The 19248-nt window shown below is 36.0% G+C and overlaps 2 protein-coding genes across 2 annotated transcripts; both read right to left on the reverse strand.

Moving 5' to 3' along the window:
- Positions 1–1903: 1903 nt before the first annotated feature.
- On the reverse strand, positions 1904–3302 carry LOC114352328 (protein CutA homolog). Its single transcript, XM_028303921.1, has 3 exons — positions 3119–3302; positions 2589–2746; positions 1904–2164 (listed from the first exon to the last, which is right to left on the reverse strand). Exons 1-3 carry the CDS (start codon positions 3231–3233, stop codon positions 2003–2005), a joined length of 435 nt encoding a protein of 144 aa, XP_028159722.1. The 5' UTR covers positions 3234–3302; the 3' UTR covers positions 1904–2002.
- A 2910-nt stretch (positions 3303–6212) lies between these two features.
- Positions 6213–19079, reverse strand: SPZ1 (spatzle-1). Its single transcript, XM_028303964.1, has 6 exons — positions 18854–19079; positions 11100–11463; positions 8811–8965; positions 7489–7599; positions 7088–7188; positions 6213–6763 (listed from the first exon to the last, which is right to left on the reverse strand). Exons 1-6 carry the CDS (start codon positions 18887–18889, stop codon positions 6571–6573), a joined length of 960 nt encoding a protein of 319 aa, XP_028159765.1. The 5' UTR covers positions 18890–19079; the 3' UTR covers positions 6213–6570.
- Positions 19080–19248: the final 169 nt, after the last annotated feature.

A 19248-nucleotide genomic window follows, 5' to 3' on the forward strand; every position in this document is an offset into this window, starting at 1 on the left:
ACCGATAAGCACGCTTTCAATTTGCTCGTACACATCTCGATGGGAAGTCGAGCAAGCCACCCCTATAAGCCACTGTTTCAGCGAACCAGCACTGCACAAATCTCTCCCCAGGCCGCCTATAGACCCGACCTCTTCGTCTGCTGCACTGCAAACACAGTCTGCATTCATCGGAGAACAAAACTCGCCTCCATTACTCGCCCTTCCATCAAAATAAGTGCGAGCTAATTGAAAGCGTGCTACTCGGTGACTTGCCGTCAGCTTCGAGCCTGTGGCAGACCTTTTTGGAGTCAAATTCTATTGCTCATATCTTAGACGAACTGTCCACTCGCTAACAGCTATCCAACGAACATTTCTGAGCTCTTGCTGGACGTCGATATCAGTCAAATAACGATTTCATAGAGAGTTTGACATGAAAAAAACGGTCATCCTTCTGCGATGTGCACCAGCGCTGTTCAGAACTTGGTCTCGGGATAAAGCCACCAGCCTCCTGAAAGCGTCTTAAAACTTTAGAAACCCAAGACTGGCTTATGTGGAGCTGACGTGCGACAGCCCTCTGGCTGAGCCCTTCTTGCAATAGTGCAACGATTTGTGCTGCTTCTGAAGGTGTAGAATCCTAGGTAAAATGGCAAAAGAAGCGGAGATGTGTAAGGATCAACGTGTGAAAGCAAAAATCCGAAAACACGTGCTTTTATAGGGGGTAAATAGGCCGCAACTCGCGACGTATCAAACAGTTGATACATGTCTTTTTCCTTACTTCTTCACATTAACCGGGATATCTTTTTAAATACTGGTGTGATTTCAATGAATTTGGTATCAATTTAAAGTTAAAAGTTTAATCTTTAAAATGGTGCCACTTTTTTTGTTACTAACAAATTCGTTAGTTCACAAGATCGCGTGGCAACAACTTCATGTAAGTGATTCCATACTTTTGCTCGCAAGTGTATTTTAACCATGGTCCCACCGCACTTAATTCCTAAGTTCATATTTATTTGAGAATAAAGGATACATCGAAATTAATAATTGCAAGAACATTTTTTATAATATCTTCACATCACACATGTGGGTTGTAAGTGTGTAAGGCCTGTTTTCACCATCAATCACTAATTTTTGAGTGACCCCTATAGTAATAAATAACAAGAATTTTGTTTACACAGGGGTCACTTAAAAATTAGGGATTGATGGTGAAAACGGGCATAAGTCTTATAAATCTATGGTGCCGTACCTACCTATAATTATTTACTATAATTAATTATAGATTTTTTTATAATATTATAGATACCTAGGTTTCATGCAATGTTTGCCACTTAGTGCGGTGGGACCATGGTTAAAACAAATTACCCGTAGACCCACTGGCAAACACTGTTCAGAACGGTGGGACAACGGGTAAAAAAAATTACCCGTGGACCCACCAGGGGGACATGTTGTGGGGACCACGGGTAAAAGCCGGTGAGTCCGGCTGGCTAGTCATGTTTGTGAATACGGGCGTTAATAGGCATTGGATAGTTCTACTTAATGCAGTACTTACAGTGAGCAAGTGCGTGATGGTGTCGATTTAAATGTTTAATAGACTGCATAGTCGTGATTGGGGAAACCTTTCTCCAGCAGAGGATGGCTTTTGGTTGAAACAGAGATGTACCTATAAGTTTGCAGTAGAAGTGTACAACAAAAGCTACTAATCAGACAAAAGGGGGCGATTCTGGCATTCAAAGATCAAATTGTAAAACTACTTAATGGAAATTATGTATTGTAAAAAAAATAAAAGTAAGACTGAGTTTTTTTACACATTTATGACTTAGTCTAGCTAGAATCATTTGAGACAAAATGTGTTTTAAAATAATTTTATTTACTAAAACTGATGTGTATTTTGAGTATGTAATATTACACGTAGTTTTTTGAGGACACGTCATACATAATAAATGCACATTATGTACTTAATGTAATAGTAATAAATAACATTTTATAATCAAAAGCAACACTTAGCACTAAATAAAATAGTCTTAATTTAATTTTCTGGCACAGAGTCCCCGATCCACTTCAAATATGGTGGGTTTCCATTCTTAATGGGCAATGAGATCACTTCACATACTTCATAAGGATGATTGGCTCGTACGAAATCTGTGAGTTTGTCCATTTGAGTGGTCCTTGTTTTGATCATCAGCAATGCCTGGGGAGAAAGAGAAATAGATTAGAGAATTTCATAATTTTAAGCTGAAGTTGCAATTTATTTCATGAGAACAGAACCTATGACTCTTTGAAATGTAATTTAAGTACAGTGTACAGAATATGAGACCATAATTTTTGCAATAATTAAGGCCGAGTTGCACCACCTAACCTGTTGTCAATAACCAATGTTTTTTGAATAGAGATTGACATAATATTTTTGATGTTTGTTAAAGTTAAAGTAACATGGGGCAACCCAGCTTTAGATAGTAAAATTATTAAATTATGTTTTTATAGTAACTTGAATAATGGCAAAGAATATCTTTCAGAAAATTAAAAGTTTGATTTGACTATTTAGATAGGTCATTCCAGCACTCATGACTTTTAAGGGCACTTGCATTAGGATGGTGATTTATTTGAGATACTACCTCACTATCTTCATTGATCTCATCTTTCCACTCGTAAATAGAAGTGACTTGTGGTATGATGTTCACACAGGCAGCCAATTTGTTCTTCACCAATCCGTGGCCTATAGTCTTTCCAACTTCTGTGTTTGGTACCGTCACATAAGCTACGGAATATTTATCTGAAACATGAAAATACTTATTTTGAGTTCCAATTACAACGGTACCTACTTAGTATATCAATCTAAGCATTGTAGTATCTTCTGTAGTTGTAGAAAACGCTATATTGTTACAAAATTATATGGTTAGGGCACAGAATAATATACAGGCTACTTTTGTCTTTACATGAGAATTGAATGTTTTGTCTCAAAGTCTGGTAAGTAATAATTTCAAAATACAAATTTAATGTGGCACAATAAATGTCAAATAGCACAGAAGTTAAGTGAGTAGGTTAGAATAATAGAATTTTAGGGAGTATTAACGCGGTAAGCACAATAACATTCGGCAAATGTGAATGTAGAATTGTAGAATATTCCTTTGACAATTTAACTTACCTGCGTCGATACTCCCAGATCCAGACGACATGTTGGCGTATCCTAGGGCGAAATACGGTCTAATAACAGTTATACACAAAGCCAATACCGTATTTTTGGATAAGTTTTTGAGCATTTTTTCAAAATATTTTGGCAAATGAATGCGTTCTGTTTTTGCACCGACTTGAAGACAGCTGTCAATTTATTTATGTCAATTTTGACATTTGCGTTTCGTTTCCGGAGTTGATTCTGCAAGTTATTTCTGACTAAAAATTGAATTATAAAAAACTTGTCTGTTTAAATATTACAGTAATTTTAAGTTTGGGATTTCCTATTAAATTTTCTTTAGTTGACTGAAAGATAATGAATTTTTTTAGTTCAAAATTACAATCAGAATTGGACCCAGTTAAGAACTTAATAAGCTGAGTTGCACCCATAATTTAATCGCGACTTTAACCTTAACCGGTGTTTTTTTATAGAGTTTGAAAGATTTTTGACGTGTTGATGGTGTTTTAACCCAGCCTTTTTATTCTAATTTCACTTAATAAAATAAAACATAAGCACTCAGGTAAATAATCATTATTATTATTTACTTATAGCCTGACCAGGAACATAAAAACCCTGGCATAGTGGCGCGTCAATTGCATTTGATAGTGCAACACTGAGTACAGTCATACCTGTGTTAAATTAATAGGCTAACTTTATGTATCAGGATTCAGGATTACGGGCTAATTTGATATTTTCATAAATTAACGAAAAAATATTATTATAGGTAACCAGCTTTAAATAAATTAAATGAAACCATCAATCGAGCTTGTAGAATTTATTTTATTATTCATCAATAATCAAATTCAGAACTTGAATATTCAACTGCAATGTCTGCTCATGAACGCTTCAAACTCGGTAGGTACCTACTTCTTTCCCAATCCCATAAAATTCAACACTTAGAAAGTGACAATTTTTTTTAAAATAGGTAGTTGAAACAAACCACAGCTAATTTTCATAGTGGACTGTACTATACGATAAACATGTCAGTCAATTTGACAACCTTTGTCGGAAACATTATTCAATGAAAATATTGTCCAAACCCTTAGTATTTCTCTTCGACAAATACTTTAACACATTGTGAACCACTTTTCTTTCACGACTATAAAAATATTTTAGCAATTTAATTCATAAAACCCATTGCGCACATTTAAAATAAAGTTTGTTTACACTTTGACAGCAATAGACTGACATGCAAGGTGACATGTCAATGAAGTTTTCAGTTACTGTTGCCATTAAAAGAAATTAGTACCATTAGTTTTCCGCAACATGGCGAGGGTTTTTATGTTCCTGGTCAGGCTATACATAATTTTATGTCACAATGAAGAATGTTCACTAATTTTGTTTTTTAGCTTTCTGTATTCTCAGTTAAAAATAAAAAATACACGTGAAAGAATTATTTCGATACGTCAATTAGTTTCCAAGATATTGAATTTTAAAAGTGCAGGCGGCGGCCTGTTCGCCATTTTATGCGCGTGACGTCATATTACAGTGACTGGCTCATATTAATTTTGTATGGGTGGAATCTTGCAAGCTGAATAATAATTAAGACCCACTTCCAGGCAATCGATTAAGCTGAAATTTCGCAAACACACGTCCATTTGCGACGACACTGTGATATATCAAAAACAGTGGTTTTACAGAAATCGACTTTTTAACTTTTGAATGACCATAAGTCTTAAAAGAAGGTTAGGATTACCTAATTGTGTATGAAACGTTTAAAGATTAACTATTAATATATTTAAATATTTATAGTAAGACATAACTTTGCGTCTAAATTGATGAAATTAATAACGGAACATCAACAAATGACCTACAACATATTTTCACTAAAGGAAAAATTTTCATCATCTACAACGTTACTAGTTAAGATGTCCCAATGATACTTCGATTTTCTTACAAGAATAACGTGACATATAAATAATTTCTCTTTTACTTTGCTTTTTGCTTTAGAGGAACACTGTGATAAGTATGACGTGCCACATTGTCGAATAAAATAAAAATATTTTAAAAACTTACCTTTGTCATCAATACCGCGGTATCCTCTAGATGTCACGTTTTTCTTAAAAACGAAGAGCACCTCACATCGCAAAGCGCAGGTGGCAACTGAACTGTCACAGTGTCGAAGCCAAATAGATCGCCGAACGAGCCAGCGCTATAACGTAATATTTGGTGTCTTTCTCTCATAGTATTGATGTTTTTGGAGTAACAAATACCCTGTTTTGGAGATAAAAGAACGCAAGATCGCGGTTCAGAATTTCGGTAAAACAAAAAATCGTATATGTCGAGATGTCACAGTGTCGTCGCAAATGGGCGACATGTGATTTGGATGACCATGCAATATTATGATGACATGGAGCTGATCTGATGATGGAGCTGGAAGGTGGCCATAGGAACTCTATAATAAAACGACTTAAATCCATCGAGTTTGGGTTCGTTCGTTTTGTATTGACGAGTACTTTAATTCTATATAGTAATCAGGGTCTAATGATGGAGCTGGAAGGTAATTCGCAATAAAACGACACAATCGCATCAAGTTTGGGTTTGGTTCAATTTTAATTTCTGTGATGGGTCTGNTGTATAATAAGTTTGTATTTACAAAAAAAATGTATTTAAGTGTGTTTATATCCGTTTTCTAGTGAGCGGACACTGTGAATGTACGTCACGCGGGGTCACGTGCCCGTCGGCGGGACTCAATATTTATGCGAACTTTGAATGCCTATCAAATCATAACTACTGGGTATTTTTGAATGAAATAAAAACTAATGTATTTGTAAATGTAAAAGCCTAACTGTAACATAGGTTTCAAGTGATTTTGCATACCGAGTAACATTCTCAATTGGATTAACATTAATAAAACTTATTTAAACCTACTTATTGTTATTTTTAAATACAAATTATCTTGAACAGTATTTTTATAAAGACAATTTATGTCCTACTATTTACAGAAACAGTTTAAAACATAATAATATATTGGTGTAACTGTTGTTAAAATTTTTGATTGGATAATAAACCAAGTAGGTAGCTACTTATAACTTTATACCTAGTACCTACAGTCAGTACAACTTTATCTACCTACTCAAATCCATAACATTAGACTTAAAAAATTCAATACTGTCCTCAAACATTAACATTTATTATGTTATTTATTTATGAACATAATTATTATACCGACAACGATTTCTTCGTTAAGCATCCAAGTGGTAAAATTATTGACCTATATCAATATGTAGAATATAATACTCGTAGTGAAAAGGTAAAAAAGACACAAATTAACTAAAATTATGTTTTCTAAACAATTAAAAAACATACCTATTACTTATGTCTCTTTGAAACAAGTAATTCAAATCTGATCAGTACCTATCTGATAATTTAATACTTTAGGTACTAGAGTATATTGTGATTGTAATTCTACTATTCAGGAATGTTCATGAAGGGTCTGTCACTTTCGTATTTTTCCTTATCACACAAGTACAGCAGGTCGGCATGGGAACGGGCATTTCTTCCAGTTTTCCGTTTTCGTTGACCACCCATATAAACCTGTCCATCCTTTTCTGTTCGCAGGTGGTGACGTGGTCGCCGGCGACGAACACTATGTCCTTACATGGTCTTGAAGGGGACCTGAAAATAATATTTATTTATAGTATACAATTTTATGCACATAAATCACGGTACATAAGGCGAAATTAATGCCATTAGGCATTCTCCTCCAGTCAAGTTTAGGGCCAAACTGAGAATAGAGTAGGCGGTACAAATTATTGATAAATTAGATAAAATATTGTTTTGTATAGTTTATTGCTCCAAACTGTTTCTATCTCTCATTTATTATACATACTCTGAGTGAGAGGGACTGATTAAGTAATCAGAAACTTTGGAAAACGGGGTAAGAAGTAACTAGATACCCAGCATGTGAGCTCCTAAAGTAGGTAGGTATTTGAAACTTACTTGCACATAGTCCCCCTAAACCCTTGCACTTTCTTCTGCTTGGTATTGACCGCGTAAAGCCATTTACCGGTTTTTGTCTGGACTTTATCTGGATATAGTATCTGGAAAACGTGCAAACACGTACGTGAGTAAGTAATTTTTGAAGTAAAAAATATAGGATGAATAATTCATTATGAATACTTTATGATTTTTTTATGGTGTAAGGTAATGAATGGTATTCTGACAATTACTCTAAAGATACATTCACGACATGACACTGCCTTCACTATTCTAAATCCGGCTCTCGAGTTTTCTTTAACATGGAAGGTTTTATTTTTTCACGTCCCATAATGCTCAATCCCTCTCTCCATCTCCTTCACCTACTTAAACTTAAATAACGAGTAATATTATGTTAAACTTACTCGCACATCCAGGTCGCACAGTTCTTCGCCCTGGTCGACGCTGGCCGATGGTGGGCCTCCTCGCTGCGCTATCTCAGGCGTATCAACGTCGAGGTTAAATTTCACGTTCGACTGGAATGACAAATGAAGGAATAAGTCTTCTTGGGCATTTAATTGCGTCACCTAGTCCCAAACTGGCACCCTCTTAGGCTGAGTTGCACCACCTAACTTTGACCGTACGGTAACCGGTGGTTTTTGTTATGGATTTTCACAGATTTTTGACGTTTGTCAAAGTTAAAGTGAGACGGTGCAACCCAGCCTTAAGTTTCGTATTAAATGTAGGTAGGTATACCTATGCCTAAATCAAACACAACCTTTAATAATTCTCTAAGTTTCATTTATGGAATTGACTTAATTAGTTTTCGTGTTTTCTACTTAATATTTATTAAAGAGTTCATCATCATCATTTCAGCCACAGGATGTCCACTGCTGAACATAGGCATCCCCCAATAACTTCCATATCGCGCGGTTGGTAGCGGCCTGCATCCAGCGCCTTCCTGCTAACGCTGCTTTATGACGTCGTCGGTCCTCAAAGATTAAAGACTTCACAACGTCTTTTTTGAAAACTCTCTTCAACTGGGTGTACCTACATTTCGTCGAATAAGTTCTATCACCACGTAAGTAATTTTTTGGCGGTTTTGACATTTTAATGCCATTTGCTATAAAGAATCTAAAGACGCGTCGTTTCGTCCAATCTCCTGAAAAGTTGCTAAAAATTACTTCACGTGGTGATAGAATTTAAACAACGATTTACAAGTACCTACCTACTCTCTTAAATACCAGAAGGATTTGGCCTAGTAAGTACTTGACACTGCCCGTTGGCCAAATGGGTTGGGTTTAGGGTTGCCAGGCCCAAAAACGTAAAATCCGGACTCGGTGCTTAATTTGGCCGGACATTTTACCCTAAAAGCCGGACATACCTTTTTTAAAGCATATCNGTAAAATCCGGACTCGGTGCTTAATTTGGCCGGACATTTTACCCTAAAAGCCGGACATACCTTTTTTAAAGCATATCACGGGGGGGGGGGTGCATGTAGTATCATACCTCATGACTATCCACTATCATCTTATCGGTAGCCAAACATCTCATGCCCATGTGTGCTCGATATTATTCTGTGGCTTGACTTTCGACTGGCGCCGCATCCACATAGAAAGCCTAACAAAAGCCGGACAGGCCGGACAAGACAATATTTAGCCAGACAAGACCGTAAAAAGCCAAACATGTCCGGCTAAAGCCGGACGCCTGGCAACCCTTGGGTTACGAATACTAAATAAAATAAAACCTTAGCCAAAAGCGCCTCCACGTATTCATGAGGGTAGTCGGGGCTGTTCTCGCAGATCCCGACCTCCTCGCACTCCTTCGAGACTTGTGGACTGAACAGCTTCCGAGTTTCGGAGGTCGGCCCGGGGAACACCACCGCACTCTCTGTATCCACTCCTGAAATTCGAAAAAAAAATTATTTAGAATTAGTATCATATTATTTACCAGCGGCCCGCCCCGACTTCGCACGGTTGCAATGGAATTTCCCGGCTTTTCTCTTCTATAATATGCATGTTTTATACTTATAAACCTTCCTCTTGAGTTACTGTATCTATTAAAAAAAACTGCATCAAAATCTGTTGCGTAGTTCTAAAGATCTCAACATCATAGGGACAGACAGCGGAAAGTGACTTTAATTTATAACTACTACTAGTTTTTGCCCGCGGCTTCACCCGCGTGAAATTTCGTTTGTCACAAATGGTCATAAATTATACATATAGCACATAACATTTAGGTTTAGTTTAGGTTAATTAAGTAGTTAACTTTAATATTATTATGTAATATTTTATTTTGGCATATATAACCTATATGTTATTTAGCCCAGAATAAACAACAATACTGTAGTTTCATCAAAATCCGTTCAGTAGTTTTTGCGTGAAATAGTAACAAACATCCATACATCCAAACTTTCGCATTTCTAATAGGTAATGTAAGAGAAGAGTTTATTGATTGTTTGTTATTCTCTCCTAACTGGTGCCAACGACACAACCTTTCTGTATTTTTCCATAGCTATTTTGCAAATACATGTTATTTATAGCTATTTCTCAAACTAGTTTCATTTAGTATTCATAGAGTCAACACGCTCTCCGTTGATATAAGGGCCACTGTACCTTTTTTGGCGACTTAAGCTTGATTAGGTCTATAGCTATCAACAAAACTGTAAAATTAAAATGTTTTTGATAGTTACTAAAGCTGGAGGATGTAGAAATAGTTACATAATTTTGTAATTTCATATTTTTAAACCATTTTGGTATAATATGTTTTATTAATCACTAGCGGCCGCCCGCGACTTCGTACGCGTGGATCCCGTTTTACCCACTGCCCGCTTTTCTGTTGAAATTTTTCCTGAATTTTCTTTGCTATAAACCTCACGGAGCCCGAGACCTTTCCAACGAATGCAAAACCGTGGAAATCGGTTCGTGCGTTCTGGAGTTATAGCGTCAGGGAGGAAAACCCGACTTATTTTTATATAGTAAGTAGATTGAACCAATTTATTTTTTATAGAGATTCGATCCGAATATGGAACATTACCTATTATAATTACGTCAATAACTTAATTTGTAATTTGAAGTCATTGAGTGCAATATGATTGGCATTTTACCACAATGTGACTCCAATTTAATCCCTACATTTGACGTGAATGGAGCACACAAGGAGGCAAACCTGTCAATTAACCACACAAACTCGTCATTAGTACTACACTCGGCATAGTTAGTAAGGAGATAAACGGTCAAGCTCTTTTGGTTGGTTATTTGTATTTTATCCTGTTGCTAAATTAAGTTAAATTTTAATTAACTAATTAAGATACAGCAACAGATTACAAATCATGGCTTACTAAAGATTCCGATACTATGACTAGAATACCGGTCAACACAATTAAAAAAGAAATAAAAGTAGAATTACATCGAAAAAAGGTAAATTGATTAATTTGCACTCTTGTTTCATTACACAACAACATTCGTTTTAGCCTGGTATTAATATAAATTATCTAGAATTATCCTTATTAATTAACAGAGAAAGTAACGTGGATTAGTGAAAATTATTCATAGCAAATCCTTAAGTGTCTACTAAGTATTTCTAAGTAGGTTAGGTACCTAACGAGAAGTTAATTGATTATATTCATAACAAACAGTTTATGTAATAATCGTGATAAAATCTGTTAGCTCTTGTGTTTATGCAAACAAGAACGTTTTGTTACGGAATAATTAAGAGAACTACCATTATAAATAATTGTTAAACGCATTTTTTTACGTCGCAAAAAGCCTAATGGTTATTGAATTTGCTTCTGAGGTGTAGTTGGAATTTTAAATTCTAATTTGGTTAGATAATTGCTGGAATGAATCTATGAAAATGATTCCATAAGGCAAGTAGAGATGACAAAGGTCTGTAATTATTCCGTTAAATGTTAAGAGTTGCGGTTTAAATAGACTCGTTGTGTGAGCGATAAATAAATAAATTGGTAAAGGTAAATGGGATGATGCGTAAGTAAAACAAAAAATATGCAATAAATAATTTGAATTTCATATCTTACCTCTTCTATTCGTTATACTCGGATAAGTCTTTGGGGCGCTGTTCACGATCTTATAGCTAGAGTTCCCATTTCTGGGCTGAATATCCTCCGGGCTGGCAACCAAGACCTCTTCAAGCCGTTGCCCCTTATTTCTAAAAGGTCCTCTTATAGATCTCTCTTCGGGTCTCTCTTGGTATTGACTAGATTCTGCACGTGGCTCTTGGTAATCTTGTCTGACTTCACTGGACCTGTCTTCATAATCTGCTTCTCCTGATTCATGGACGAACAGAGCATCGTGTCTTCGGTATGGTGACGCTTCGTAGTTGTGAGCTTGGTATGGCCGGTAGTAGCTAGGGTATGGGTAGTTGTACGCCGATATTGTGGTCTGAAATATTGGAGAACATTCTGAATTAGTCTGAAATCCTGAGATGTGATGTAAAACAGATTAAGCTAAAGAGGCAGAGGCAGATTAAATTAAGCTCTTTGCTAAAATTAGTTTAGATTTAATTAATATTAGATATTCAGTTATTGTTGTTTGTTGCTTGAGTAGGGTCTAACAGTTGTGCTGTGGTTTTTACGATATGAGTAGCGTTCGTTCGTTTCAGCCAAATGACGTCCACTGTTGGACAAAAACCTCCCTCAACGATTTTTTTTTTAATTTTACAAGGAAAACAATACAGTGTAAAAACTATGTAGACTAACATTTTAGAAAACTTATAACCATTAACATGTTTTCACATTTAGAGCCTGAGTAATGCTTGTTTATTTCTACAACTACCGGTCCTGCGCCGCCCAAATCTAGGCACCTACCTCGACCTTCAACAGATCGTCGGTCCACTTATTGAGAGGCCTGCCTACACTACGTCTTACGGCCCTAGTGCGTAGCGTATCATAACTTATTTCCATGGCCAGGTAATGGATCTACTTGTACAGAAAATCTAAATAACCTGACGATAATCTCGGTTCAAACAACATTCATTTTGGAAAGAGTTCTTGAGAGGACACAATTCCAAATTAAGAGGCCCTTCGAGATATTATTATGATAATTGTAATTTTCTTACTCGAATTAATGACTGGACTATAGTGCGTCATACTTAACTTGTTAAGGCACGGACGTCATCGTACGTGGTAGAGCATTATTCGATGCATGTAGTGTTGCATTAATTGTGCATATGGTAGGTACGGTAAAATTGCAAATTCCGTCAGATTATAAAAGTAGTTAGATTACAATCTAACCTTATCCACTGCTAGTTTACAATCTGACGCGTCATATTACAAAACTGGCGGAGTTCATAATTTCACGTTGACAATATTATGTGACAAACTTGTGAGTTGGGATTACCATAATATTACCAAACGGTTTACCCATCTCTGACCTATTTTTGTAAATAGTTCTGATTCATTGAATAATATTATGTGAGAATGTTATAACATACATAATTATTCTAATGGAATATTAAATAATTAGTTCCCATACATTTAAACAACCTACAGCCCGTTACTCAACGTGTTATGTAAATATGTATAGGTACGGCCTTTTGATAGCTACTTTACATTCGATTTTAATGTTGACAAGTGTAAAAGCGCTTAATAAAAGTTGTTATGTGCTGAAAATGTTTGAATTTTTTAACACTTTCGTTATAAGTTGCTGATGAGAAAATTGATTTCATTCAGAGGAGTAAAAGAATCAACACTAAACTCATGCGCGTTTTCACCATCAATTCCCAATTTTTAAGTGACCCCTATGGTAACACATTACAGGAATTTTGTTTTCATATGTGTCACTTAAAAATTAGGGATTGATAGGGAAAATGGACATCGGTTTTCTGCCATTTTGATCGAAAAGTTCCTAATTTTATAGAGCCCTCAATTGCTGTATTCCAGTATGTAAACATACACAAAACATCTAACGTGTTGTATTTCTGCTGGTAAGATGTGACCGATGCATTGTGCTAAGCATTTTGCTTCATTTTAAATTATCCTGCTTCGTAATACAAGGATGTAGGTGCTCATTCGATATTTTAAAGCACACTTTCTGGTTCATGTATGCACTGATTTTTAAATTAAATTGGTTATTGACGTCAATACACATTACTCATTATTACTACATACGCCATCAAAATAAAATGATTTTCAGGAAGCATTTAATAATAATGTTAACATGTCAAAACCTTCCTCGTAGGTATCGATTTTTAAAGTAATATAATAATCAGCTCGGAGGCAACATTTGAGAGAGTTTTGTAAGTATCTATTGAGGCGAACTTAATGCTAGAGTCACTAGGAATATCCTGGAAGAGAATAAAGCGTCTGAAAACCCTTTAAAACATCTTTGACAGTCTCGTATAGAATGATTAACATCGACTGATTCCATCGATCAATCAGATTTAGCAAAAAAAATGTACTGAGGCCGTAGACAATTCGATGTTAATGTAAATAAGTCGGATATAAGGTTTTCTACATAAGTAGATTGCCAAAGGCGCAAAGTATTTTTTCAGGCATGGAAATAGTCCCATCACATGGATGGAAGCTAAAGGCGCTAAAGGCCTATGTCCAGCAGTGGACTAAAACAATATTTAATGCTAATGGTTAATAAGAAGGATACAATTAACCATCATAAGATCAATGCCATGATAGTCGCATGTCAAACGGCAATCAATTCTTATTATAGTATGGTATTTCCCAAATGCTTTGTATTCATAACACTTTTTAGCCTTCATCATTGTCGGTGATTTTGAAAAATATTACTTAGGCTTTTTGTCGGCAGTAATTTGCGTGCGCATGCGTCATGACTTTACGTTTCGGCCATCATTTTAGTCGCTGGGGTCAACTACGAAAAACGATGTAAATATCGACTCTATTTGTCTCTTCCAGGCCAAGCCAAGCATGCCAGCGTCTACTGATCTATTGGTCGATTTAATATATCTAATCAAATTAGTTTTTTTACTAACAAATTTTCGGGAGAAGTTATTTGTAGAAAATAAATGAAAATGAGTTATTAAAATTAAAGTAAACATTAAAATGTAACGTTGATAGCCTAATAAGCCCTTAATAAAAATATTTATGTTATTTTAAACGTGAAAACTGTAAAAAAGAAATACGAGAAACGTCGCAAGAGTCGACATCGACTTTATTTTTCGCGGTAGAACCACATTATCACGCGTGGTTAAAAGTTGTGTTCGTAAATTGCTGTTGTATGAAAACCAATCAAAGCGAATTACTTAATACCTAGGTACTTTAACAATTTTGCTATCTGGATAAGTGGAAAAAAAAATGTTTGCTTGAATTTTATAGTGCACATAATAGGTACTAGAGTATCATTTAGAAAACACTTGCCTTTAAAATTAAATTCTCTGTTTTGTTTAATTTTCTGGTTAGCTGGAAGAGAATGCCACATGGCATTAAGCTCGCCTGTTGTACCACTGTGTTTTTATGTGTTCAATAAAGATTTTAAATAAATAAATAAATAAAATATCCATAAAGTATGATAATAATGATGTATTTTATTGCGGTTTGATAAAAAATTAAAACAATAAAAACTGTGGTTAACCTATATTATTTATTATTGAATGATAATTGACTCTATCGTTATTTGATAGTTTATAAATAGTTTCTCTATATAAAAGTCTTTCGTAATATAATTGACTTTACCCGCATATTTCAAACTTACTGCTACATGCTGCTACACTAAATTTTAATGACTGAAACGCCACAATATGTATACTTGGCGACAGATGTTGAATGAGGAGTGTCCTGCTGGGGAGCTCTTGGCCATGTTAAAACTATTACTCTCACACATCACCCGATTGCAACTAATCGCAAAAAAAACTTACAGATTGAATCCTAAAGAGTATCGATGGTCTCACAACAACACATTTTTAATAACACTAGCGGTCCCCCGCGACTTCGTACGCTTGGATCCCGTTTTAACCCCTTAGGGGTAGAGTTTCGTAAAATCCTTTCTTAGCGGATGCCTACGTCATAACATCTACCTGCATGCCAAATTTAAGCCCGATCCGTCCAGTGGTTTGGGCTGTGCGTTGATAGATCACTATGTCAGTCAGTCACCTTTGAGTCATAGTCATAGTCATTTATTCCCTATACAATAACATTATCATATTGGAAATTACAATATAACTACATATTTAGATGCATTTCCTTTATGTAATTCTCAAAAGTACATTTCGCACCGTAGAACAATACTGTCGTTCGTTGAACCTTCACAAACCAGCTTGTGGTTACACCAAATTGGTAAATAAACCTTGAACCGAATGGATAGGGCAAAAAAGCGCGGAAGTTTAAAAGAGTAATGTAATTAACATATGTGCTACAATCGTTAATGAATCGAGAATTTTGTTCTGGAATCTTAAAGAACTTTGCCTAAAGTAGTCAATTTTTTGCATAACTAAGAGCTTTTGTTGGTTGTTAAGTAGTTTTTGTATAGGTAAATATTTCATACTTGTTTTAATAGCTGAAGATAATGAAATATTAAGGTAGATTCAGATTGTTTGAAGCAAGGGAAAAAGTCCATTTTCCAAGAGGTGAGTTCTCATGGTTAAAGACAGGTCACACATAAATTGATAAACTCGTCGTTTCAGCCAAATGACGTCCACTGCTGGACAAAGGCCTCCCCCAAGGTTTGCCATAATGAACGGTCCTGCGCTGCCCGCATCCAGGTTCTTCCCGCGACCTTCACCAGATCGTCGGTCCACCTAGTAGGAGGCCTGCCCACGCTACGTCTTCCAGCCCAATAGGCCAAACTAATCATCAGTAATTCCCTAAATATGCCCACGTTTATTATAAAATTTTGCACACGAACCCCTATTTTGCTTTTTTCGTCATATACTTAAGACTCCTAGCTAAAGTCTAACATTAGGGTTGTCACCTAATTAGGTTATCAATGTTTTGTTAGATAACGATTTAGAGGTCCCTTTTCTTTAACTTTAAACGGTAATTAGAATTTATTTGTCTATACTTTGAGACCATGACAATTCGTATTATCAACGTCTATTAACTTATTGATTGCGTATTATTACCACATCGTTAATTTGAATAGTTAACTGTGCTGTTACCGCGAACTGTGCAAGACAATATTTACAATAGCGAGCTCAATGGAACAGACAGACAATGATGTTTGTGAATAAACATACAACACAGTAGACTGTACCGAGAATTGGCCAAGACCGTCGGTTATGTTAATATACATACATCCTTCGACAAGTTAGGCTGAGTTACACCACCTAAGTTTAACTATACCGATAATCATAAAGGTAGCAGGAAAGAGCTGGACGCAGACCGCTACCAATCGATCAACATGGAAAACATTGGGGGAGGCCTATGTTCAGCAGTGGACGTCCTGTGGCTGAGATGATGATGATGATAACGATAATCGGTGTTTTTGCATGGAGTTTGACAGGTTTTTGATTTTGTTATAGTTAAAGTAAGATGATGCAACCTAACCTTTGTGTTCGTTAGTTAATATTGTCCGAGTTCACGTTTAAAACACATTCGTAGTTTTCTTCTTTTGAAGAAGATATGGCGCTATCTTGAGTATAGAGAAAATGGAAAAGTTTCCCGGAAGCGTTTGATTTCTGGAAAAACAGATGTATGTTTTTCTTTGGGCTATGGATTGTTTTCAAAAACAAAGTCCGCTGAAATGACAAAAATGCGGAACGAATTGTAAGAGTCTGGTAAGTTTCAATCAGGCCAACGACTTAAGTGCGAAATCATAATTTAAGTTGAAATCATTTTGGATGAAGCATCAGTATTTAAATGACAAAATTTAATCATGGCATGATAGTAGGGAACAGCCACTAACAATAATTGAGATAATTTTTGTGTTGTCAAAACGTTGTTTCACCGTAGAGTTCGTAGCAACACCTACGTTTGCGTCATTATTTCTGGTTTTTAAAGTCAACAACCGAATGAAATTGACTAAATGGAAAAAAATGGACCTACAGCATTAAACGAAAAAGAGTCAGTTTTCACGCTACATATTTTTGTTCTTATGTATAGTGTCAGATACCTTATTCTAAAGTAAAAGTGAAATGAGCTTCAAAATTTGATGCCAAACCTCATGCTGCTTTTACACTGCATCACACTAAGTGCACCACAGAGTTCAAAATAAGGAAACCTAAATGGTATAGGAGGGTAATTGATGGTCGTGTATACAAAATACTGTTTACGAACGGTCCATTTGAACCTTTTTCTGTATGTATAAAAAGTATATTTAATTTTATGGCTTGATGCAAAACATGCGCCAATTTTGCGCATTAAGTTTTGACATTTGTAGTGACACCAATGACACGCTACTGGCACGTGCTCCTTTATACTAAACCATTGCCCAGCCCATCAGAGTCTGAGAAATAAAGAAATTGAATGAATAGCTTCTTGACGTTTTTGATCAAAGCTGAGAGTCCCGAGTGCGATTTCCAGGTTTTTTTTTATGTGACAGGAGGCAAACGAGCAGACGGATCACCTGATGGTAAGTGATTACCGTCGCCCATAGACACCCGCAGACCCAGGGGCGTTACAGGTGCGTTGCCGGCCTTTAAGGTGAAGATAAAAAAGCTCCTCTTGAAAGCTTGCAGGTATAGTCAGGACTATCCGTATTACTAAAGTAATACAATCGGTTATGATTTTGGTTAATCTTCCAGATTCTTTTTTTTCTTCTTAATTTGCTTATGGCCAAGGTCTGAGCTATTATGGTCCATAGAGTGACCTCCCCACATCTTCCAGATTCTTTTAACAACAAGTACCGTATTGTAAACGGCAGCTCGGCTACTGTGGCTGGTACTGATATGTATGTAGGTTTATAATGATCCTTAAATAAATATTTTATTAGCTGTACTTTCACTTTGATCGTTATTTGAGACAACTTTACCCACAGTCACAGAATAAATACTGCCACAGTGGTAAACGAAATTTGACAGCAATATTATAATATTCGTAATAATTATGTTTAATGAACATCATTAGGGCATCTTTATTGAACATCATCATTTCGACCTAAAATACTATGATACAATTTGCAATTTCGATTAGCTTAATTGATGTCGTTAAGAATGTTTATTGTTATTTTATTAGAATTTGTTTTTAATGATGCTACATTACCTGTTTAAAAAGAGTAACTTTTGACTAACATCTTGCAAAACGCAAAAATGCAAACCTGACCGGTAATATTAGCAATTTAGTATTCTTAATATCATTTAAATTTGCAAAAATAATTACAGGATTTGAAAAGGTTACGTACATAAAATGTTTCATTTATTTTAGGTAAGTCCTTAATTAACTTTTAGTGAGGTGATGATGAGGAGCGAAGTGTGTCTACATACAGTAACTTAAAAACCCTTAAGCAGACGGCAAACGGTGTTCTTAAAATCAACTTTGTACCTGTGTAGGTACTCGTATAAGTAGTTTGAATTTATTTGGTCATAGCCTGAGTACTTACCTACCCAGAATTTAAGTTAACTACCACTAACGAGGTAATCAGTTGATTAGTTATACCTAAATCATAAAAAGTGGCACAATTTTCGCCGACATTCCAAGACTGTCATAAAACAGCACGACACAATACCACATATTAAACACGTCCATAACAGCTATTTGTTTGTTTATCTGCATGAAGGTCGAAGAGCCATTTGCTCGCATTTATCACGCTTAAATAACCACAGCAGCAACTGTCAACCGCTTGCATACATTACTGAATCTACATAAAAAACGACACGCGAAGAAAGTGACCACTTTTACTTTTAAAACGAGTCAGGACGAATACTCACCAAGGCTAAGAAGATCGGTAAAAATGTCCAGGCCATCGTAGAATTAAGAGGCACTTCACACACGTCACTGCCACTGACCGAGCCAACGCAATGATTTGTACATGTCGCTGAGCCCTTATATTAGCATTTTACTTAAACGTAGAGATGTGGGCCGTTTCTATCGATACACTGTGCGCCTTCGCCGACGGTCGGTTGACAACTGACTCGCGAGCTCGCCGGTCAGACGCGCCGCGTCGACTATTTCATAAAGACCTCCACTTTTCCTCGTATTTCCTTCATAAAACTCGAGATTGTGAGCTGACAACGTAATATTGGAGATCTCACAACAATGGTTTTGTAAGACAGCTGTTTTGTTGACCCCATTCACTTTCAAGTTCATAGTTCACGTCAATAGT

Source organism: Ostrinia furnacalis, unplaced genomic scaffold (assembly GCF_004193835.3).
Source record: "Ostrinia furnacalis isolate ACB-3 unplaced genomic scaffold, ASM419383v2 OfSCF0117, whole genome shotgun sequence".
Lineage (NCBI taxonomy): Eukaryota > Metazoa > Arthropoda > Insecta > Lepidoptera > Crambidae > Ostrinia > Ostrinia furnacalis.

Coding starts and splice junctions, on each gene's coding strand:
- LOC114352328 (XM_028303921.1), bottom strand. CDS start 3,233: ATGCTCAAAAACTTATCCAAAAATACGGTATTGGCTTTGTGTATAACT. Junction 2,747..3,118: donor ATCTGGGAGTATCGACGCAG/GTAAGTTAAATT, acceptor TTCATGTTTCAG/ATAAATATTCCGTAGCTTAT. Junction 2,165..2,588: donor AGATCAATGAAGATAGTGAG/GTAGTATCTCAA, acceptor CTTTCTCCCCAG/GCATTGCTGATGATCAAAAC.
- SPZ1 (XM_028303964.1), bottom strand. CDS start 18,889: ATGGCCTGGACATTTTTACCGATCTTCTTAGCCTTG. Junction 7,600..8,810: donor TGGAGGCGCTTTTGGCTAAG/GTTTTATTTTAT, acceptor TTGTCATTCCAG/TCGAACGTGAAATTTAACCT. Junction 6,764..7,087: donor TTTAGGGGGACTATGTGCAA/GTAAGTTTCAAA, acceptor TATTATTTTCAG/GTCCCCTTCAAGACCATGTA.